The sequence below is a fragment of the Drosophila subpulchrella genome, unplaced genomic scaffold (assembly GCF_014743375.2).
Source record: "Drosophila subpulchrella strain 33 F10 #4 breed RU33 unplaced genomic scaffold, RU_Dsub_v1.1 Primary Assembly Seq53, whole genome shotgun sequence".
Classification (NCBI taxonomy): Eukaryota; Metazoa; Arthropoda; class Insecta; order Diptera; family Drosophilidae; genus Drosophila; species Drosophila subpulchrella.
In genome coordinates, this window is record NW_023665690.1 from 477204 (window position 1) to 496745 (window position 19542).

Genomic DNA, 19542 nt, shown 5'->3' on the forward strand with positions numbered 1-19542 from the left:
AAGTAATATTTAAACGACTAAGTTAGTCTGTTGCGACCCCAAAAGTAACGCTGCTTCTTATAAACTAAGACTTAACTATATGAAAGCATTCAGACATCAAAATCGAAAGGCTTCTAAAGAAATTACTGCCGGAGATTATCACATTGAATTATTTTTTTTATTTTGGTACAGTCCCAAAATATTTTGAAGTCATATTAAAAGAGTATATTTTTACGGCAGAACATGTTTTTAATTGCCGATAATTTTTTACCCATCTAGAAGTTTATTTTGAAAGCGTTGAACATTAAAGACAGGTAGTTTGTGTTATTTGAGTTATAAAGTTTATGGTTACCGTTCAAATGCTTTATTTATCTAAACAAATCCATGTAAATGTCATATATTATCTGTTTCTCAGCCTCTAATGATTCTCTAATAAATGAGCCAAGCATTGTCGGAAAATAACACAGTTACAAACATTTGGTATGTTGGCAACTTACTTAATTTAAATTAAAAATTCATGAATATAGGTACAATCACTGAGTCGAAAATCAAGCAAGTGCTATAAGGACTTTAAAAAACGTTATCCTAATAAATTTATAAGCATCTTAAATATTTCAATTATTTTTAAGAGTCATTTATTTGTTTAGGGTTTTCTATATTTTCAAAAGCAGCGGCCTATGTAAATAAGATGCGATAACTTGTTTGCAAATGCCAATGTGTCTACGTGGGAATAGGGTATTACTGCGAATCCATTGGAACGCGGCCACCCAGGAACGTTGTTTAATAGTTGTACCTAAGCACATTTGCAATTTGAATCTTCTGTGAATTGCCGATACAAAAGCTGTTTCAAAATCTCATAATTGAGAAATACATATACTATCTTGTTGTCTGTGCATGTCACTATGTCGATACCAATCAATTTGTTTGATTGGCACTGCCGTGCCATCCACAATGTACGTTCTGATCCAAAAAACAGAGGCCTGGCAGAATCTATACGCGTGGCCCTAAAAGAAAGAAAGTTTCAGCTCATTAAGGAGTTCACAATCTTTCTCTGTGAAGCAAAACTTAAGGTATGTGTGTATGTATGTTTAGGCGTAATTTTTGTATATTTATATAGAACCACTTTTTTTTACTTTAGGATGACGAGGTCTTGTCAATCCTAAAAGATGCCAAAGAAGTTGTTCAACACTTAACTCCAGTTTTTTTAAAAGCAGTCAAGGCTTTGTTATCTTTGAACTGGAAGAAAAGAAGTTCCGAGATAATCGAAGCATATATTGAATTTTATGTGGACTTATTGATGACCCACAACCAATATCTTTCAATAGGAGTATTTAAACTTATTGAACACTGGATTCCTGAAAAATCGGACAAATTCGACTGGGTCAAGGGATGTCCCTCAGAACGTAGCAGACTTCAACTGAAAGCTGTACATGATGTACTGAATCGCATTTTAAACGCAGCTCCAATGACATTTCAGTTTGTATGTAAAACCATTACCGATAAATTTCCCTATTATAAAAGGCCAGCTTATGTGACGGCAGGGTATGTCTATAACGTGCTCTGGTTAATCGAATACAAGCCTATATTTGAAGAACCGATGTTGCAGCTGGTTTTGCAGAGGTAACTACTTTACTAAATTATTTCTTTATACCAATGACTTATTAACCAAAATCAGGTAGAAAGACATAAGGTATATCGAGGGTGCTGCACAAATCACTTAGCGTGGATTTCGGGCACAATTTTTGTTCGGAATGTACTCGATTTTGCTTTGTTTGGTCAATATAAGTTCTACCCTATTTTTTATCACTGCTGTATATATATACATTTTTAATCCAGATCAGAATCACCTGCTGTGCAGATTTTATAGTTTCCAGATAGCCATCAACCGAAAAAGTAACTTGGCAACCTAACCAGTTTCCGTTGACCAGAAAAAATGAAATATAGGGAAAATTAAGAAAATCGGGTAGAGAGCAGGATAAAAACCTTTTAAACTTTTTACAGAATATTAAAGTAATTTAATAAGGGTTCATGTACTATACCATATGGTGTATATCGCTATATTTTTTAAAATTAAAATTTGGTTATGTGTTATGTATATAAAAATAAAAATGGCGATTAAATCGGAATAGTTTTTACCCAAAATAGCTTAGAGGTGTACACTATTTCGGGTATACGTAAGGTGCGATTAGATAGATAAGAGAATTGAGTAATCTTACACCCGTTATCCCGCAATCGTGTAAACTACAAGGCATCCGAAGTCGAAAGAGATCCGACAATTGCCTATAATTGTGTTATTTTTAATTTATAAATCAATTAATTGATTTTTTAATTAAAAAAAACTAGATATTATGAACTTTAAATCATATAAAAGAGAAATAAATCAAGGAATAACTCTATATTCGAGTGTCTTGACTATCAAATACCTGTTAATAAGTTAAAGGGAGCGCAAGCAAGATGGATATATGCAAGCAGCAAACTGCCTGTTTGGTAGATTGCAGGACGCCACTAGCGAATTCATTATTAGGTCATATCTTCTTAATAAATGGACCCATTTGAACAATTTGTAGATATGAATATAGGAATAAATAACCAAAGTCAAATTCCATGTACACATATAAAAAAGGTTTTAAAAAATTAGGCTTCAGATTTAAGCGTTATGGAGGCTTGTGGGCGAAACCAACTTTCTGTTAAAATTTTTATTCTGACATCAAAACTGAAAGCCACAGCTTGTGGGCGGTGTGAGGGCGTTGGAGGGTTGACGAAACCAATACATTTCAGTTGAAATTTTCATTCTAGCGTCAAGACTTGTGGGTGGTGTTGGTAACTTATTGTTACCGAGATCACAGCGTTCAAACGGACAGACGGACGTGGCTAGATTGATTTCCTGGTCAAGAATATATATACTTAATGGGCTCCGAAACGCTTCCTTCTTCCTTACTTTCCGACGAATCAAGAACACCCTTTTACGCAGAAATCTTGCTATATTTCGTGATACAAGTGTATTAACCCCTTAAAGCCTTATCGATGCCATGTAATGTAAATATCGATGTTTTAAACTCTACCCAAGTTATATTTATTTTAAACTTGGTTAATAGAGTAACGGATATCTCATAGTCGAGGCATTCGACTGAGCGTTCCGTTTATTTTGTACTAATTTCCTACTTATTCCGTGGTCCCGTAGTTGCAGCATGCTAGAGTGATTGCAGTGATGCCGAACATAATACATTTATTATCCGGAATCCTGACTTTTTATTAACTTGTAAAGCATTCATCCGTTAAATAAAAATGTTAGTAAAATCGATCAATCGTTTATAAATCTGTTGAATTCGAAAGAAATAAAAGGACAAACTTCCGGATAATATAAGTATTATGATTTTTCGGCATCTCTGCAAATTCCGGAAACTTTGTAGCAGGCCAATTGATCTTACAGGTTGGTGTTACATAGTCAGAAACACGACTATAGATGTGCTCTAGAAATCGGTTAGGCCTAAATTGGAAAGGGTGTCATATGTGCGGCAATAGAAATTTATCACAAACTCAACGCTAAGCAATGTCTTCGGCACCCTTGTATAACTTAAAATTTTTCTTATGGATTTAGAGGCAGGCGTGGCTGAAGTCTTAGTAAGCTTTTGGGGCCTGGCTCTAATGATCCTTGAGCAATCTAATCAATTTCTTTTTATTTTCATGGATAATCATCTAGATAAATTTGGCGTTTTCTTTTTACGCTTAGATTCTTATTACTAGATGTTAACGCTCCAAGAGAAGAAATTGGCGCAGAAACAGATGACGAAGATGACAATGTGGACGCAGATAGAGTTTTTCAAATGGACGATGTATCCAGCTATACTAAGACTGAAAAAACTGTTAAACATCCTGTCGGCAAAACCTTGGATATTTGCCTATTCATGCTGTATAGGTTTATTGACGAAAAATGTCGCATTCACAAAAACAGTACCGGCGAACAGCGCTCGACTGCTAAACGCATATTTAATCTATTACTACATATATTCGATGATACTCTGTTACCAAGCTACAATACCCATCATGTGCAGTTTGTCCTATTTTATGTGACTAGTATTCGTGTTGCATATTCTGAGGCTTTTCTTGATTTGCTTTGGCAGAAGGTACAAAATCCCCAAATTTCGCCGATTATTGGACATGCTGCGGTGGGATACATGACTAGCTTTTTATCTCGCGCCAGATTTTTGCCACTAAGGTAAGAAAAATTGTCATTCAATGTCCAAATAAGATAAGATAATAAGAACTTTAATTTTCTTAACTTTTTTTTCTAGCCTTGTACAATACTATTTAAAAAAAATGAGTATTTGGGCTCATACCTACATAGACGACTCGAGTAAAAAGACTTTGACTTGGTCGTTTGGTGCACACTTGGTTTTCTACTCTGTCTGCGAAACAATTTTTTATTTGATTGCGTCTCGTGCCAGATATTTGACTGACAGTTCAAAAGGTATGCTTTAAAATATGTTGTCATAAGATTCTTAGACTGAGCCGTATCACACATTACCTTAGGTTCTGAATTGCTTTCTTCATAAAACCTAGGAGGTATTTTAAAATCATACTACATTTGCCTAATAATGTTGTTGTAACATATTTTTTCTTACTTTTTAAAAGATTTTTAATATTTGGGATATATATTTATACCCGTTACTCGTAGAGTAAAAGGGTATACTAGATTCGTCGGAAAGTATGTAACAGGCAGAAGGAAGCGTTTCCGACCCCATAAATTATATATATTCTAGATCAGGATCACTAGGCGAGTCGACCATGTCCGTCTGTCCGGAAGAACGCTGAGATCTCGGAAACTATAAGAGCTAAGCTATTGAGATTTGGCATTCAGATTCCTGACCTTCTTACGCAGCGCCAGTTTGTTTTAGCAACGTGCCAAGCCCACGCCCACAAACCGCCCAAAACTGTGGGTCCTACAGTTTTGATGCTAGAGTACAAATTTTAACTGAAATGAATTGTTCTCATCTATACCTATCGATTTACCCAAAAAAAATGTTTGCCACGCCCAGTTTAACGCCCACAAACTTTAAAAAATCGTAAATATGAACGTGGTTATCTCGGAAACTATCACAGATAGAGAATTGGGATTTCAGATTTAGATTCCGTAGCCTTGTACGCAGCGCAAGTTTGTTACGCGAATATGCCACGCCCACGCTAACGCCCACAAGCCGCCAAAACCTGTGGCGCCCACAATTTTTATGCTATATAAAAAATTTTAAATGAAATGTATTAGTCTCGTCAATACCTATCGATTAATCCAAAAAAAATTTGACACGCCGAATCTAACGTTCATAACGCTTAAATCTGTCTACCGCCGGTAGGTGGCGCATTTTTATCTCGCTTTGCTGCTTGCATATCTCCATTTCCCTTTGGTCCCTTTAGCTGAGTAACGGGTATATGATAGTCGAGGTACTCGACTATAGCGTTCTTCCTTGTTTTAAAATCGTACCTTTCTGCTTTCTGATTAATCAAACACAAGCACCACAAACAAAGTACAAAGTCGTGGCGCGCATACATGTTATAATATCAAATTTGTTGACGAAAAATTACACAGGTCGACAAAATTCTGACTTTTTCTTGGCCCAAGACTAAGAGCTAAAAAATCTGAAAGGTATTACCTGTGGATTACTACCCAAAACTTGGAAACTTTCCATCACGCACAGCTTTGGAAAAATGGTAGTGAAAGTAAAAATTTTTCTTCTTGTAACCACTTTTTATGGCTTAATAAAAACCAATAAAGCTTAGCGGGAAAACATAAAAAAAAATTAACAGAAGCTGTAAGCACGTGCTATATGTTGTTCAGTAGGTATTTCTAGGCTATTTATGCTAACAAAACATATTTTGGATCAAAAGCCCGTTTTAAAAATATATCGAAAGTATATTTTTGTGCACATATTTTGCTTTTATTCTCAAAAACTATCTCAACGATCAATACTTTGAATAAAAGATTATAAGGCCTTTGAGAATCCTCGACTTTTTAAGCTTGCAACTTGTTTTGTTTCAAATTTCAATGCATAAAGAAATATGCAACACAAATTATGTTAGAAAAAACCATTCCATTTCTTAAAAATCACAGCGCACCAGAAGAGTGTGCCAAAGTGACTGTATATTCACAAAGAATAAATATCTACTGTGATGGTACCAAAAACAAGAGAGAACGCTTAGATACCCGTCACTCAGCTAAAGGCTAAAGCAAAGCGAGATTGGAATGCGCCACCTACCCGTGATCTCAATATATGGTTATGTGGGCAGTAGACAGATTTAAGAGTTATGGGCGTTAGAGTGGGCATGGCAAACTTTTTTTTGGGTCAATCGATAGGTATTGACGAGAATAAAACATTTGTTTTTTATTTCATTTTTTATCTAGCATGAAAATTGTGGTCGCCACAGGTTTGGGCGGTTTGTGTTTGTTTTACTGGTTGAATTTAAGGCGAATCTAGTATACCCTTTTACTCTGCGAGTAACAAGTAGAAGGAAGCGTTTCCGACCTTATAAAGTATATTTATTCTTGATCATGATCACTAGCAAAGTCGATCTAGCCACGTCCGTCTGTCTGTCCGTATGAACGCTATAAAAGCTAAAAAGTTGGGACTTAACATGCAGATTCTAAAGCACAAAAACGCCCATACGCTCGTGCTAAAGTCTGTCGCCCACATCAATATCTATCTTTGTCCAGATTGTCCAGATCAGACCATCCATTAAGAAGTTACAAGCAAAAAAAAGGAATGTGCAATATTGGAACAGTCGCTGCTTGGATATCTCCATCTCCCTCGCACTCCCCTTAGCTGAGTAACGGGTATCTGATAGTCGAGGGAGTCGACTATAGCGTTCTTTCTTGTTTCTTTTCAGGCGTATTTACTTTTTTAAAGTGTAGAATTAAATATCATATAGCTGCCATAGGAGCCATGGAAAATTTCATGAGAAAATAATGTTAAGCAAGATGGGGTATTGCATTTTTTGTAGATATTATAATTTCGATTTTTTTTAGAAAACAATAAAGGAAGCTAGATTCGGCAACTGGAAATGAATATACTCTTGTAGTTATAAGAAATAGTCAATGTTAGTAAAACCATGGTTAATTATTAATTATTGTTGCTAATTATAAAAAACGAGAAAAAACGATAAGAATCAACAAAACCATAATTTTTATACCCTTGCAGAGGGTATATTGATTTCAGTCAGAAGTTTGCAACGCAGTGAAGGAGACGTTTTCGACCCCATAAAGTATATATATTCTTGATCAGCATGACTAGACGAGTCGATCTAGCCATGTCCGTATGTCCGTCCGTTTCTACGCAAACTAGTCTCTCAGTTTTAAGGCTATCGGGCTGAAACTTTCCTAAAAGTCTTATATCTTTTGCAGGTAGTATATAAGTCGGAACCAGCCGAATCAGACAACTATACCTTATAGCTCCCATAGGAATAATCGAAAAAAAATTTTTTTTTTAATATATCTTTGGTGTTTTTTAACATATAACCTCCTAAGCTTGGAATTAACATTTTTTAATTAGTTTTGAATTTTGAATTAAATTTTATCAAAATCGGACGACTATATCATATAGCTGCCATAGGAACGATCGGAAAATTGGTGGAAAAATAATATGAAACAAGTTATAGCTTCGGTGTTTTTCAACATATAACCTCCTAAGCTTGGAATTAACATTTTTTAATTAGTTTTGAATTTCGAATTTAATTTAATTAAAATCGGACGACTATATAATGTAGCTGCCACAGGAACGATCGCAAAATTGGTGGGAAAATAATATAAAACAAGGAAGAATGCTATAGTCGAGTGCCTCGACTATCAGATACCCGTTACTCAGCTAAAGGGACCAAAGGGAAATGGAGATAAGCAAGCAGCAAAGCAAGACTGAAATGCGCCACCTACCGGCGGTAGACAGATTTAAGCGTTATGGGCGTTAGGGTGGGCGTGGCAAATTTTTTTTTTTGGATCAATCGATAGGTATTGACGAGACCAATACAGTTAAGTTAAAATTTTGTATCTAGCATGAAAATTGTGGGCGCCACAGGTTTGGGCGGTTCGTGGGCGTTAGAGTGGGCGTGGCATATTCGCGTAACAAAATTGCGCTGCGTACGAAGCTACGGAATCTAAATCTGAGATCCCGATTCTCTATCTTTGATAGTTTCCAAGATATCCACGTTCATATTTACGATTTTTTGAAGTTTGGGGGCGGTTTGTGGGCGATAAAGTGGGCGTGGCAAACTTTTTTTTGGTCAATCGATAGGTATTGATGAGAACAATACATTTCAGTTAAAATTTTTATTCTAGCATCAAAACTGTAGGAGCCACAGTTTTGGGCGGTTTGTGGGCGTAAAAGTAGGCGTGGCAGTCTACTGAAACAAACTTGCGCTGCGTAAGAAGCTCAGGAATCTGCACGCCAAATCTCATTAGCCTAGCCTTCATAGTTTCCAAGATCTCAGCGTTCATCCGGACAGACGGACAGACGGACATGGCTAGATCGACTCGGCTAGTGATCCTGATCAAGAATATATATACTTTATGGGGTCGGAAACGCTTCCTTCTGCCTGTTACATACTTTCCGACGAATCTAGTATACCCTTTTACTCTACGAGTAACGGGTATAACAAATTATAGCTTCGGTGTTTTTTAACATATAGCCTCCTTTGCTGGGAAATAACTTTTTTAATTAGTTCTGAATTTGGACTTTAATTTTATCAAAATCGGACGACTATATCATATAGCTGCCATAGGAACGATCGGAAAATTGGTGGGAGAATAATATGAAACAAATTATAGCTTCGGTGTTTTTTGACATATTATCTTATACTATTGGGAAAATCATTTTTTGTATTTTTAAATTTAATAATTATAACTGCAAGGGTATACAAATTTCGGCTTGCCGAAGTTAACTTCCTTTCTCGTTTTCATGTTAATTTAATTTTAAAGTCAACAAGAACTCGTCTCTTAGCGACCACATTTTAAAAGCGGGAGAGTTTCATATAGATTCTACTAGTGCCTATAAAGCTCGGCGTTTGAACCTATAACCCATTTGTCGATAACCTGGAACAGGGTTTAGGCTCACCCAGGATTCAACAATTTTTTATTTTATTAAAAAATAAATATTATTTTGTTTGCTTTTCATTATTATAAGCAACATATTAGTATGTTTTTATTTCCCTCAAAGTTTTGAGTGTCTGTAAATTCATAGAAAAAAAACGAACGAACCGAACAGGTCCGAACAGGCCTGGACCGCGGCGAATACTATATACAGCTATATATATATAGCTATATATATTGCTATATAGCCGCAGGATTGAAAATCGTTCCCCCAATTATCTACAATCGCTGACTCAAAATTTTAAAAAATTGCTGGGTGCCCTTTTTCCCTGTTAACCCTGCTATGCCTTCTTTAATTTGTTTACATTTTAAACAGACTTAAACGTGTGACTGTCTGCTCGGCCTATTTTTATACCCGTTACTCGTAGAATAAAAGGGTATACTTGATTCGTTGGAAAGTATGTAACAGGTAGGAGGAAGCGTTTTCGACGTTTTCGTATATATATATTGTTGCATATGAACGCTGAGATCTCGGAAACTATAAGAGCTAGAGTGCTGGGACTTGGCATGCAGATTCTTGGTCTTCCTGCGCAGCGCAAGTTTGTTTTAGCATGGTGTCACCCCCACAAACGACTTTAACACTAAAACCCGTCTAGCGCCCCCACTTTTTTTAATAAAACAAGGACCGATATAGTTTGTTAATATACGGTATTAAATTTAAACGGAACATTATCTTTATATTTCTTTATTTATATTTCTGTTATGAGTGTTTAGTTTTCCTAAAATCGGAAAGCTCTTTACATACAATGCTCCACGGTAACGACCTTCAAGGGTATAGAAACTTCGGCTTGCGGAAATAGCTTGATTTCTTCTATTCAATTAATTTTCCAATCATTCCTATGGAAGCTATATAAAATGGTTGACTGTTTCGTTCCAAAAGAAGAAATAAGAAGAATTTTGGGATAGTTGCATCCCTATACATAAAGAATATGACCTTTTTTTTCAATGCGTTGCTAACTTCCTACTAAAATCATAATACCCTCTGCAAGGGTATAAAAATCGGACTACTATATCGGATATCTTTAATAAGAACTATTGGTATATTTATATTAAACAAAAACACTGAATGAAATAATGTGGTAAGTATTTTTATACCCGTTACTCGTAGAGTAAAAGGGTATACTAGATTCGTCGGAAAGTATGTAACAGGCAGACGGAAGCGTTTCCGACCCCATAAAGTATATATATTCTTGATCAGGACCACTAGCCGAGTCGATCTAGCCATGTCCGTCTGTCCGTATGAACGCTGAGATCTCGGAAACTACAAAAGCTACAATACTGGGATTAGGCATGCAGGTTCCTGAGATTCCTGCGCTGCGCAAGTTTGTTTCAGTAGAGTGCCACGCCCACTTAACGCCCACAAACCGCCCAAAACTGGCTCCTACAGTTTTGATGCTAGAATAAAATTTTTAGCTGAAATGTATTGTTCTCATCAATACCTATCGATTGACCCAAAAAAAGTTTGCCACGCCCACTTTAACGCCCACAAACCGCCCACAAACTTCAAAAAATCGTAAGTATGAACGTGGATATCTCGGAAACTATCAAAGATAGAAAACCGGGATCTCAGATTTAGATTCCGTAGCTTTGTACGCATCGCAATTTTGGCTCGTAAGTTGTTATTACTTTGTGCAACAGTACTAGTGTTTTGTACTCGATCCAGACTTTAAGCGGCATATCAAAAATTTTTAAAGTTGCATCAGAGATTCGATCTGTCCCCCTGCGATTAAATATATATCTCGCTACATTATTGAGGGCTACAAGGAGTTTGTGCTGGCTAGTAGCATCACAATTTCCAAAGACTCCATAGAATAGTAGTGGTGTCAGCTTAGTTTTCGCAATAAGCATTTTTAAATTTATTGATAAACAGGATTAACTTCCAAAAAAAAAAAAAAGATGTAGTTATTTGCGGGTATGCCTTAAGACTATGAACAGCACATTTAAAAACCACTTTGGCAACATTTATAACAGAGAAATGGCAATAGAAAAAATTGAAAAAAAAAAACCAATGGAATTTTAGGGCAGTTCGGGGTTTCCCATTGTACCGTGCCAATTTATACTTAGCAAGAGACTTTGAAATTTTTCCGAATTTTGTTTTTTCCTAGTTTTGTATGTCAAACCATATTTACTGCAGGAGCTATTTTCCGTTTTTAGGGACCTTTCTAATAGTAAGTATAGTTTGAATGATGCCGTTGTTGGCATACTCGACAAGTAGTCAGTGATCCACAGCTTTCAACCTTATGAGCTCTAGATAAGCAATTTTTGCATGCTCCTACTTGAATAATACCTTGGCGCCGCGTTTTGGGATGATGTGGCTCTAGGTGACAAATCTTGAAGCTTTATTAGTTGAGGATTGATTGATTGCGGAGTGTTGTTGTTGGTTGTGCGTTTATCATCTCAAGCATGCAAGAGAGGTGATCAATAAACGTAATTTCACTCCCGAACACTAAAACTTCCGTTGGTGCATCCGCAGAATTTTCCAGTGCAGATTGGGTATGTTAGCCTAACTTTCTGCTGATAATAAAACAAATGATTGGATTCCATGATTTTGTGTTGATATCGAGGTTTATGAGGGTGCTCCAAGTCTTCCGGACTGAATCGTGTAGTGATCGAGACTGTTGTGCAGACCCGTTAATGGGCATATAATCGAGGATTTCTTCTATTACAGCATAGGCTAATATTTTGCCGTTTTGGTACCTGTTTTGTGTCTGTCACCGCGGCTCACCGCGGTGTGAGCCTTGTAGAATATGTAGCTTCTGGCTGGCTGAGTATGGTTTATTGGGTTCTAATTCCACAAAAAAGTCGTGAAACCGGGGCCAATATAGCGGGAGAGTTAGCTTTAAGCTCGGGGCGTCGTTTTCTCGAGGCAGGGTCATATTATATTAGTTACAAGCAAGGTTGCCCGCAGTTTCGCAGTTTTATTTTGAAGTGCTTACAATTACCGTCTGGTGCAAATTAAGTAAAGAGTAAGATTTATTCAGCACATTTCCTTGTTTCATCAAATGCCTTTTAATTATGCGTTAAATAAATGTATTTAAATAAAAAATAAGCATTATCAGTGTTGTAAAAGGATTAAAAGCGAAAAACGATGGTGTTGTGAATATGGTACTCCAAACACCATATACTAAGGTCATACGAAATTAAAAACAAGGAAGAACGCAATAGTCGAGTACCTCGACTATCAGATACCCGTTACTCAGCTAAGGGACCAAAGGGAGATGGAGATATGCAAGCAGCAAAGCGAGATTGAAATGCGCCACCTACCCGCGATCTCAATATATGGTTATGTGGCAGACAGATTAAGGCGTTATGGGCGTGCCAAACTTTTGTTGGGTCAATCGATAGGTATTGACGAGACTAATACATTAAAGTTAAAATATTTTTCTAGCATGTGGGCGTTAGAGTGGTCGTGGCAAACTTTTTTTTTGGATCAATCGATAGGTTTCAGTTATAATTTTTAATCTAGCATGAAAGTTGTGGGCGCACACACACGCACGGACATCTTGTTCTTCTTGCTTTCATTAGAATTATACTTAGATGTAGGTGACAGTTGTGAGGGAAAGCCGTGAACCTGTTTGTTTAAAAATGTATATATGTTTAAACATTAAAATGCAAAATGATTTTTGCCCTTTAAGGGAAATGTGTTAAAGCTGTTTAAGAATTGCAAATGAAATATTTTTTAGCAAAAGTATATCAGTGTTTATTATAATGAAGTTGAATTTTAACGAATATCATTTCCACCGCCAACTACAAATGCATATATACACACACGCACGAATATCTTGTTTTCAGTATTCTTATTTTCATTAGCTTTTCGCCTAGATTATATTTATTCGCATGTTTTCGTTGTTCAATTAAACACCTTATTAAATTTTCCTTTAAATACATGTATTTATAAAATAAGCAACCATTACCTACCAGTATTGTAAAATGGTTAAACAAAGAAATACCCGTATAGTAGTACATGTAGTACTTTGTTGGTATGCTTTGGCAACATTTACAACAGAGAAATAACCAAAAAAAAAAAAGTTGAATTCTTGGACGTTGATGCACTATGGTCAGTACAAACAGGGGGCCCTACGACACCAAGAAATGGTTGTTACGCGCGGAGCCCTTCACCGTTTTGCGCGAGTAGACGAAATCGCGGACAAAGAAAAAGACAATATAACAATATACAATTAAAGAAAGGAAGAACGCTATAGTCGATTGCCTCGACTATCAGATACCCGTTACTCAGCTAAAGGGACCAAAGGGTGGTATGAAAGTAGCAAAGCGAGATTGAAATGCGCCACCTACCCGTGATCTCAATATATGGTTATGTGGGCGGTAGACTGATTTAAGCGTTATGGGTGTTAGAGTGGGCATGGCAAAGTTTTTAATCGATAGGTATTGACGAGACCAATACATTTCAGTTAAAATTTGGTATATAGCATGAAAATGGTGGGCGCCACAGGCTTGGGCGGTTTGTGGGCGTTAGAGTGGGCGTGGCATATTCGCGTTACAAACTTGCGCTGCGTACAAGGCTACGGAATCTAAATCTGAGATCCCAATTCTCTATCTTTGATAGTTTCTGATATACCCGCGTTCATATTTACGATTTTTTGAAGCTTGTGTGCTGAAAAAAACATGCGCTGCGCAAGAAGCTCAGGAATCTGGATGCCAAATCCCAATAGCCTAGCTCTTATAGTTCCCGAGATCTCAAGAATATGTATACTTTATGGGGTCGGAAACGCTTCCTTCTGCCAGTTACATACTTTTCGACGAATCTTGTATACCCTTTTACTCTAAGAGTAAAGGGGATAAATACAGGTCAAAATACGAATAGACAAGATACAAAAAGTAAAACTAATTAGTTACTAAGTGATATAGTATTATTGATTTAAAGATAGGCAGTGAGTCGGTCGTAGATATTAGGTGATATAGTCTATTATAATCATTGCAAAGTACTCTAAAAGGATCATCCATTGCATAATTAGAGATACAATGATGTAAACTATAGGAATATAGTTTCTAGTGAATCTAATTGGCACATTAAACTGCAGGCGACCCAGTAACTCGGGACTCTCAACATCACCATGAATAAGATTTCTAATAAACGTAATACCAGGCATAGTTATACGGTTAGCTTATGATGGAAAGTTAATTAGAAGTAGTCTACTAGAGAAGGATGGTAGTATTAGGCTTGTATCCCAGTTAAGTCACCGTAAGTCAAGTATTAAGAAGTTTTTTGCACAGACTCAATCCGGTCTATATGCACCCCATATTGGGGACTCCAAACAGGAGCGCAGTACTCAAGAATTGGTCGGACTAATGAAATAAACAAGGTCTTCGTGACATAGGGTCATCGAATTCCTTCGACCACCTTTTGATAAATGCAAGCATGCTCCTGGATTTATTTACCGTGGTAGTAATGTGGTCAGAAAACTTACGTTCAGGATCCATATAGACTCCAAGGTCGTCAGCATGCGTTATCCCATCTAACACACAACCACTCAAAGTATAAGTTGAATAGTGAGGGCTGACACGAAAAAAAGTCATAAATTTACACTTAGAACCATATAAATTAAATTCATTATCCATGCACCATGATTGAAGTGCATTGAGATCAGATTGTAAAGCTAAACTTTGTGCGGGATCATTATATTGCAGGCACAACTTAACGTCATCTGCGTACATAAGTACACGTGACTTCGTTAAGACTAAAGGAAGGTCATTTATAAATAATGTAAACAGGAGCGGACCAAGATGACATCCTTGTGGTACACCGGACGTAACTCGGATTAGGGATAAAAAAGAGTTTTTAAAAATGACCCTTTGAGTCCTGCCATTCAAATAACTTAAGATCCACCTAAGAAGATCACCTGGAAACTGACATTTCTAAAGACAAAGTAAAAAGTTTGTGCAATGGTCTACACAAAGTCTTAGCGCAATACCTAAGCACACATCCAGGGAATCCGTCAGGACCCGGAGAGTAGACTGGATTGACCCTTTGCAAATCTAAAAGAAGTGAGCTTGCTCTTATAACAGGACAAAAAAAAGGTTTGATTTAGGCATGTCATATGGGTAAGACTGATCTGGAGGACTTGATGTTGAAAAGGTGGTTTGTAAAAACTGTGCAAAAAGATCGGCTATGGCCTGATCAGTGTTTGCGGCCGAATTTTCAAATTTAAGTGATGGGTAACTTGAAGATTTACGCTTTGTTTTAACAAAATTATAAAACTGTTTTGGATCCAGTGTAAACTGGTTCTTGAAACGAGTTAAATAGTTTTTATAACACTGGGCGTTAAGCACGGTAAAATCAGACCCAGCACTTAAGTATCGGAAAAAGGCAGCTTGTGAACCGGAAGCTCTAAACTTTTTGTAGAGTCTAGACTTTACATTTTTAAGTCGTGCCAACTCTTTGTTAAACCATGCAGGTTTGAAATTTTAGGATAATACGTAGGAGCGCATGTATCAAAAACTGCGTTTAATACATTATAAAATGTATTAAAAGCTTCAGTAATATTAGTTCATAAGTACAGATTAGACCAATCCGAGCAAGCTATAAAGCTATTAATGAGTGCAAAGCTTGCTCTACGAAAGCAGGGGATGCGTTTAGCTGACTTTTCAGATAGTTCATGCAGTCAGCTCCAGCGTTGGGTGATATGGGTCTTCTGGTAAAGTAATTGCAGAGGTTCTAACTATGCAAACACAATCTGGACTGGAAAGAAATCATAGATCTAGTAATTTTCCTAACAAATTTAGAACATGATATACTTGAGACAATGAAATATCAAGGAACCGTCAAGAAAATCATGCTGCGTTGAAGGTAACAATATATTTGATGTTTCGACGGTGTAGCTAGATATTTTAAAGTCACCTAAAACTATTAACTTATCCCTATCTGAAAGTTTACTTGAAATAAACTGGATAGCGGACAGATGATTCGCATATAGTGGGAATTCAGATAACGGCGGTATATAGGAACATGTTATGTATTTAGAAGTACCCGGAAGGGATAGACGTTAATTCTGAGTCAACTGCAATTAACTCCACCTCCACCTCGGGACAGACGATCAAGCCTGTAAGTTGTGTATTTACTTGGAAAGACTTGGGAACTAAGAATTTCCAGTTTTCATTTTTTAACCAGGTTTCTGTAAACACAATAACATGGGAAGACAAGGAAAAACTATCAGTATACAATTTGGTCAGCTTACTTTGTAAACCTTTTGTATTCTGATAGGAAAGCAAAAGGAAAGAATCTAGTTTTTTGAGATAGATGAAGAGGTAGATGTGAACAGCTCTTTAAGGGGATTTCCAACTTCCTTTGAACGAATTTTCTTTTTTTAGCTTCGCACTCTTAAACAAAAATGTCTCCAGGCCAAAATTGGATGAGCTGAGCACATAGTTGAAAAATTAGCACAGGAAACACCGATCTTAAATAATGATACTTCCCTAGCATATGGAAAATCAAATCGTTCAACCTTTAGATTATCAATCTGAACTTTGTTACGGATATAGGCCGTAATGTCCAGGGATGAAAGGTCAGGATTCAGCCGAAAAACAAAAATTTGTTTCCACTGCGGTACACAGGTGACTGTTTTAGGTACCACGCATGTGACAGGTTTTGGTACTACATCATTTATGGCCGCACTACCAGTTTCAGTCGGTACTCTGGACGTTAAGTCAACATGCGGCGTTGGAATCATTGTTGTATTATTTACAACAGATTTTTCGGGCGTCTCATGCGGCAAAATCTCACGTCCTTTGCATTCGGAAACCGAATCTTTTTTAGCTTTCGACCTCAGTACCATTTGTGCGGCACCTGAGATCTACTGCTATGCTGCAGACACAAGATCGCCAGAGAGTTTCACTAGCGGCTACCGTGGGTTGTCTATCGACCGCGATCTTTTTACGCTTAGGAAAATCGTTCTCAGATAGCATAAGGCTAGTGAGCTGCGACTTAAGCGCCACAAGCAGATCCGTATTTCTACGGCTGTTCCGGATTAGTTCCGTAACAGTGCTTTTTGTAAGCCGCCTAATAGAGATTACCTGGGTTTTATAAGCAATGCAATTATCACAATAGTAGCGCAAGCCACTTCTCATGTCGATTGCATCGCGTACCAGGCCCGAGTAGCCAAGGCATTTTGCATGAAAAATATTCTCGCACGAATGGCACGGAATGCTCTGTTGCCCAGCCAAAATCAACGACTTGCATTTCTTTAAATTACAGACAGCCATTTTCGCGATATTCCGAACCACAGTGCAAAGAAAATAAAGCAACGCAAGTATAAGAGAGAGTTAGAGGGACTGGAGTGAGTAAGCTAGGGAAGCGTAAGTTTCTGATGTTGCAACAACAAAGTTTTATGCGGGAGTGAGGGAGAGCGGGTAACTACCGTTTAGACTCTTACCGTTCCAAACAGCGTTTGTAAAAAAAGAAGTCAATTAGATAAAACAATAAGAACAAACACTGCATATAGATTAAACGTGCAAACTAATTTTGTTAATTTAAACACAAAACAATCACTATGAACGAAGCGAACGGATGTTGTTAGGGACATAAGAAGCTATATAAATGTAAGAAAATATGAATTAAGCCCAGATGGTTTATGGACAAAAAGAACACAATTTCAGATCGCAAGACAAAAACACGACCGTTTACTGAAAGAGCGAAATGCATTTTTGGGCAGTTTTGGGGTTGCCTATTGTACCGTGCCAATTTATAATTAGCAAGCGTCTTCAAATTATTTCAGAATTTGGTTATAAACGTCAGTTCACTCCTTACCATTGGAATTTCCGTTGGTGCACGTGCAGTTTGGTTCTATTAGCCTAACTTTCTCCTGATAATAAAACAAAGGATTGGATTCCATGATTTTGTGTTGATATCGAGGTTTATGAGGGTGCTCCAAGTCTTCCGGACTGAATCGTGTAGTGATCGAGACTGTTGTGCAGACCCGTTAATGGGCATATAATCGAGGATTTCTTCTATTGCAGCATAGGCTAATATTTTGCCGTTTTGGTTCCTGGTTTGTGAGAAAGCTGTGTCTGTCACCGCGGTTCACCGCGGTGTGAGCCTTGTAGAATATGCAGCTTCTGACTGGCTGAGTATGGTTTATTAGGTACTAATTCCACAAATAAGTCGTGAAACCGGAGCCAATCTAGATATTCGGCATCAAACTCAGGAAAACTAATTAGCGGGAGAGATAGCTTTAGGCTCGGGGCGTCGTTTTCTCGAGGCAGGGTCATTTTATATTATTTACTAGCAAGGTCGCGCGCAGCTTCGCCTGCGGAAATCGAAATTGAAAATGTCGCAAATAGACCGGTTATATCAACTTAAATTAAACTTAAACAATTTCTCATTTTCACGCCATACATAAAGGGGTTTTGGAGCGTTTTTTTGTGGTTTCACCAAGGGGCATACTCCACAGAAAATATATTTTCTTAAACTCTATTATTTTATTTTTAAAGGCTTACAATTTCTGTAAGACTTTTTACAGACTTCTTTGGATTTTCCCTCTGGTGCAAAGTAATTAAAGAGTAAGATTTTTTCAGCACATTTCCTTGTTTCATCAAATGTCTTTTAATTTTTTTTCGTTAAATAAATGTATTTAAATAACAAATAAGCATTATCAGTGTTGTAAAAGGATTGAAAACGATAAACGATGGTGTTGTGAATATGGTATTCCAAACACCATATACTAAAGTCATACGAAATGAAAAACAAGGAAGAACGCAATAGTCGAGTACCTCGACTATCAGATACCCGTTAGTTATTCAGCTAAGGGACCAAAAGGAGATGGAGATATGCAAGCAGCAAAGCGAGATTGAAATGCGCCACCTACCCGCGATCTCAATATATGGTTATGTGGTCGGCAGACAGATCTAGGCGTTATGGGCTTTAGAGTGGGCGTGGAAAACTTTTGTTGGGTCAATCGATAGGTATTGACGAGACTAATACATTAAAGTTAAAAAAATGTTTCTAGCATGACAATTGTGGGCGCCATTTGTTTAGGCGGCTTGTGGGTGTTAGAGTGGTCGTGGCAAACCGGCGTTAGAGTGGGCGTGGCTTATTCAAGTAACAAACTTGCGCTGCGTGCAAAACTACGGAATCTAAATCTGAAATCCCCATTTTCTATCTTTGATAGTTTCCGAAATATCCGCGTTTATATTAACGATTTTTTGAAGTTTGTGGGCGTAAAAGTGGGCGTGGCACCCTGCTGAAACAAACTTGCGCTGCGCAAGAAGCTCAGGAATCTACATACCAAATCCCAGCTGTTTAGCTTTTGTAGTTTCCGAGATCTCAGCGTTCATCCGGACGGACAGACAGATGGACATGGCTAGATCGACTCGGCTAAAGATCCCGATCAAGAATATATATACTTTATGGGGTCGGAAACGCTTCCTTCTACCTGTTACATACTTTGCGACGAATCCAGTATACCCTTTTACTCTACGGG

General features: G+C 37.3%; 1 protein-coding gene across 2 annotated transcripts in view; it reads left to right on the top strand.

The window, feature by feature from the left end:
• Positions 1–814: 814 nt before the first annotated feature.
• Positions 815–19542, top strand: part of LOC119562499 (RNA polymerase I-specific transcription initiation factor RRN3-like) — a 51496-nt gene continuing 32768 nt past the window's right edge. Inside the window, exons 1-4 of one of the 2 annotated variants that reach the window (XM_037875707.1) lie at positions 815–1049; positions 1118–1599; positions 3710–4195; positions 4272–4447. In XM_037875707.1, the coding sequence (XP_037731635.1) occupies positions 882–1049; positions 1118–1599; positions 3710–4195; positions 4272–4447 (1312 nt within the window). In that variant the 5' untranslated portion in view covers positions 815–881. Of the gene's footprint in view, positions 1050–1117; positions 1600–3709; positions 4196–4271; positions 4448–19542 lie in introns of those variants that run through there. The other variant, XM_037875708.1, reaches the window with a different exon arrangement.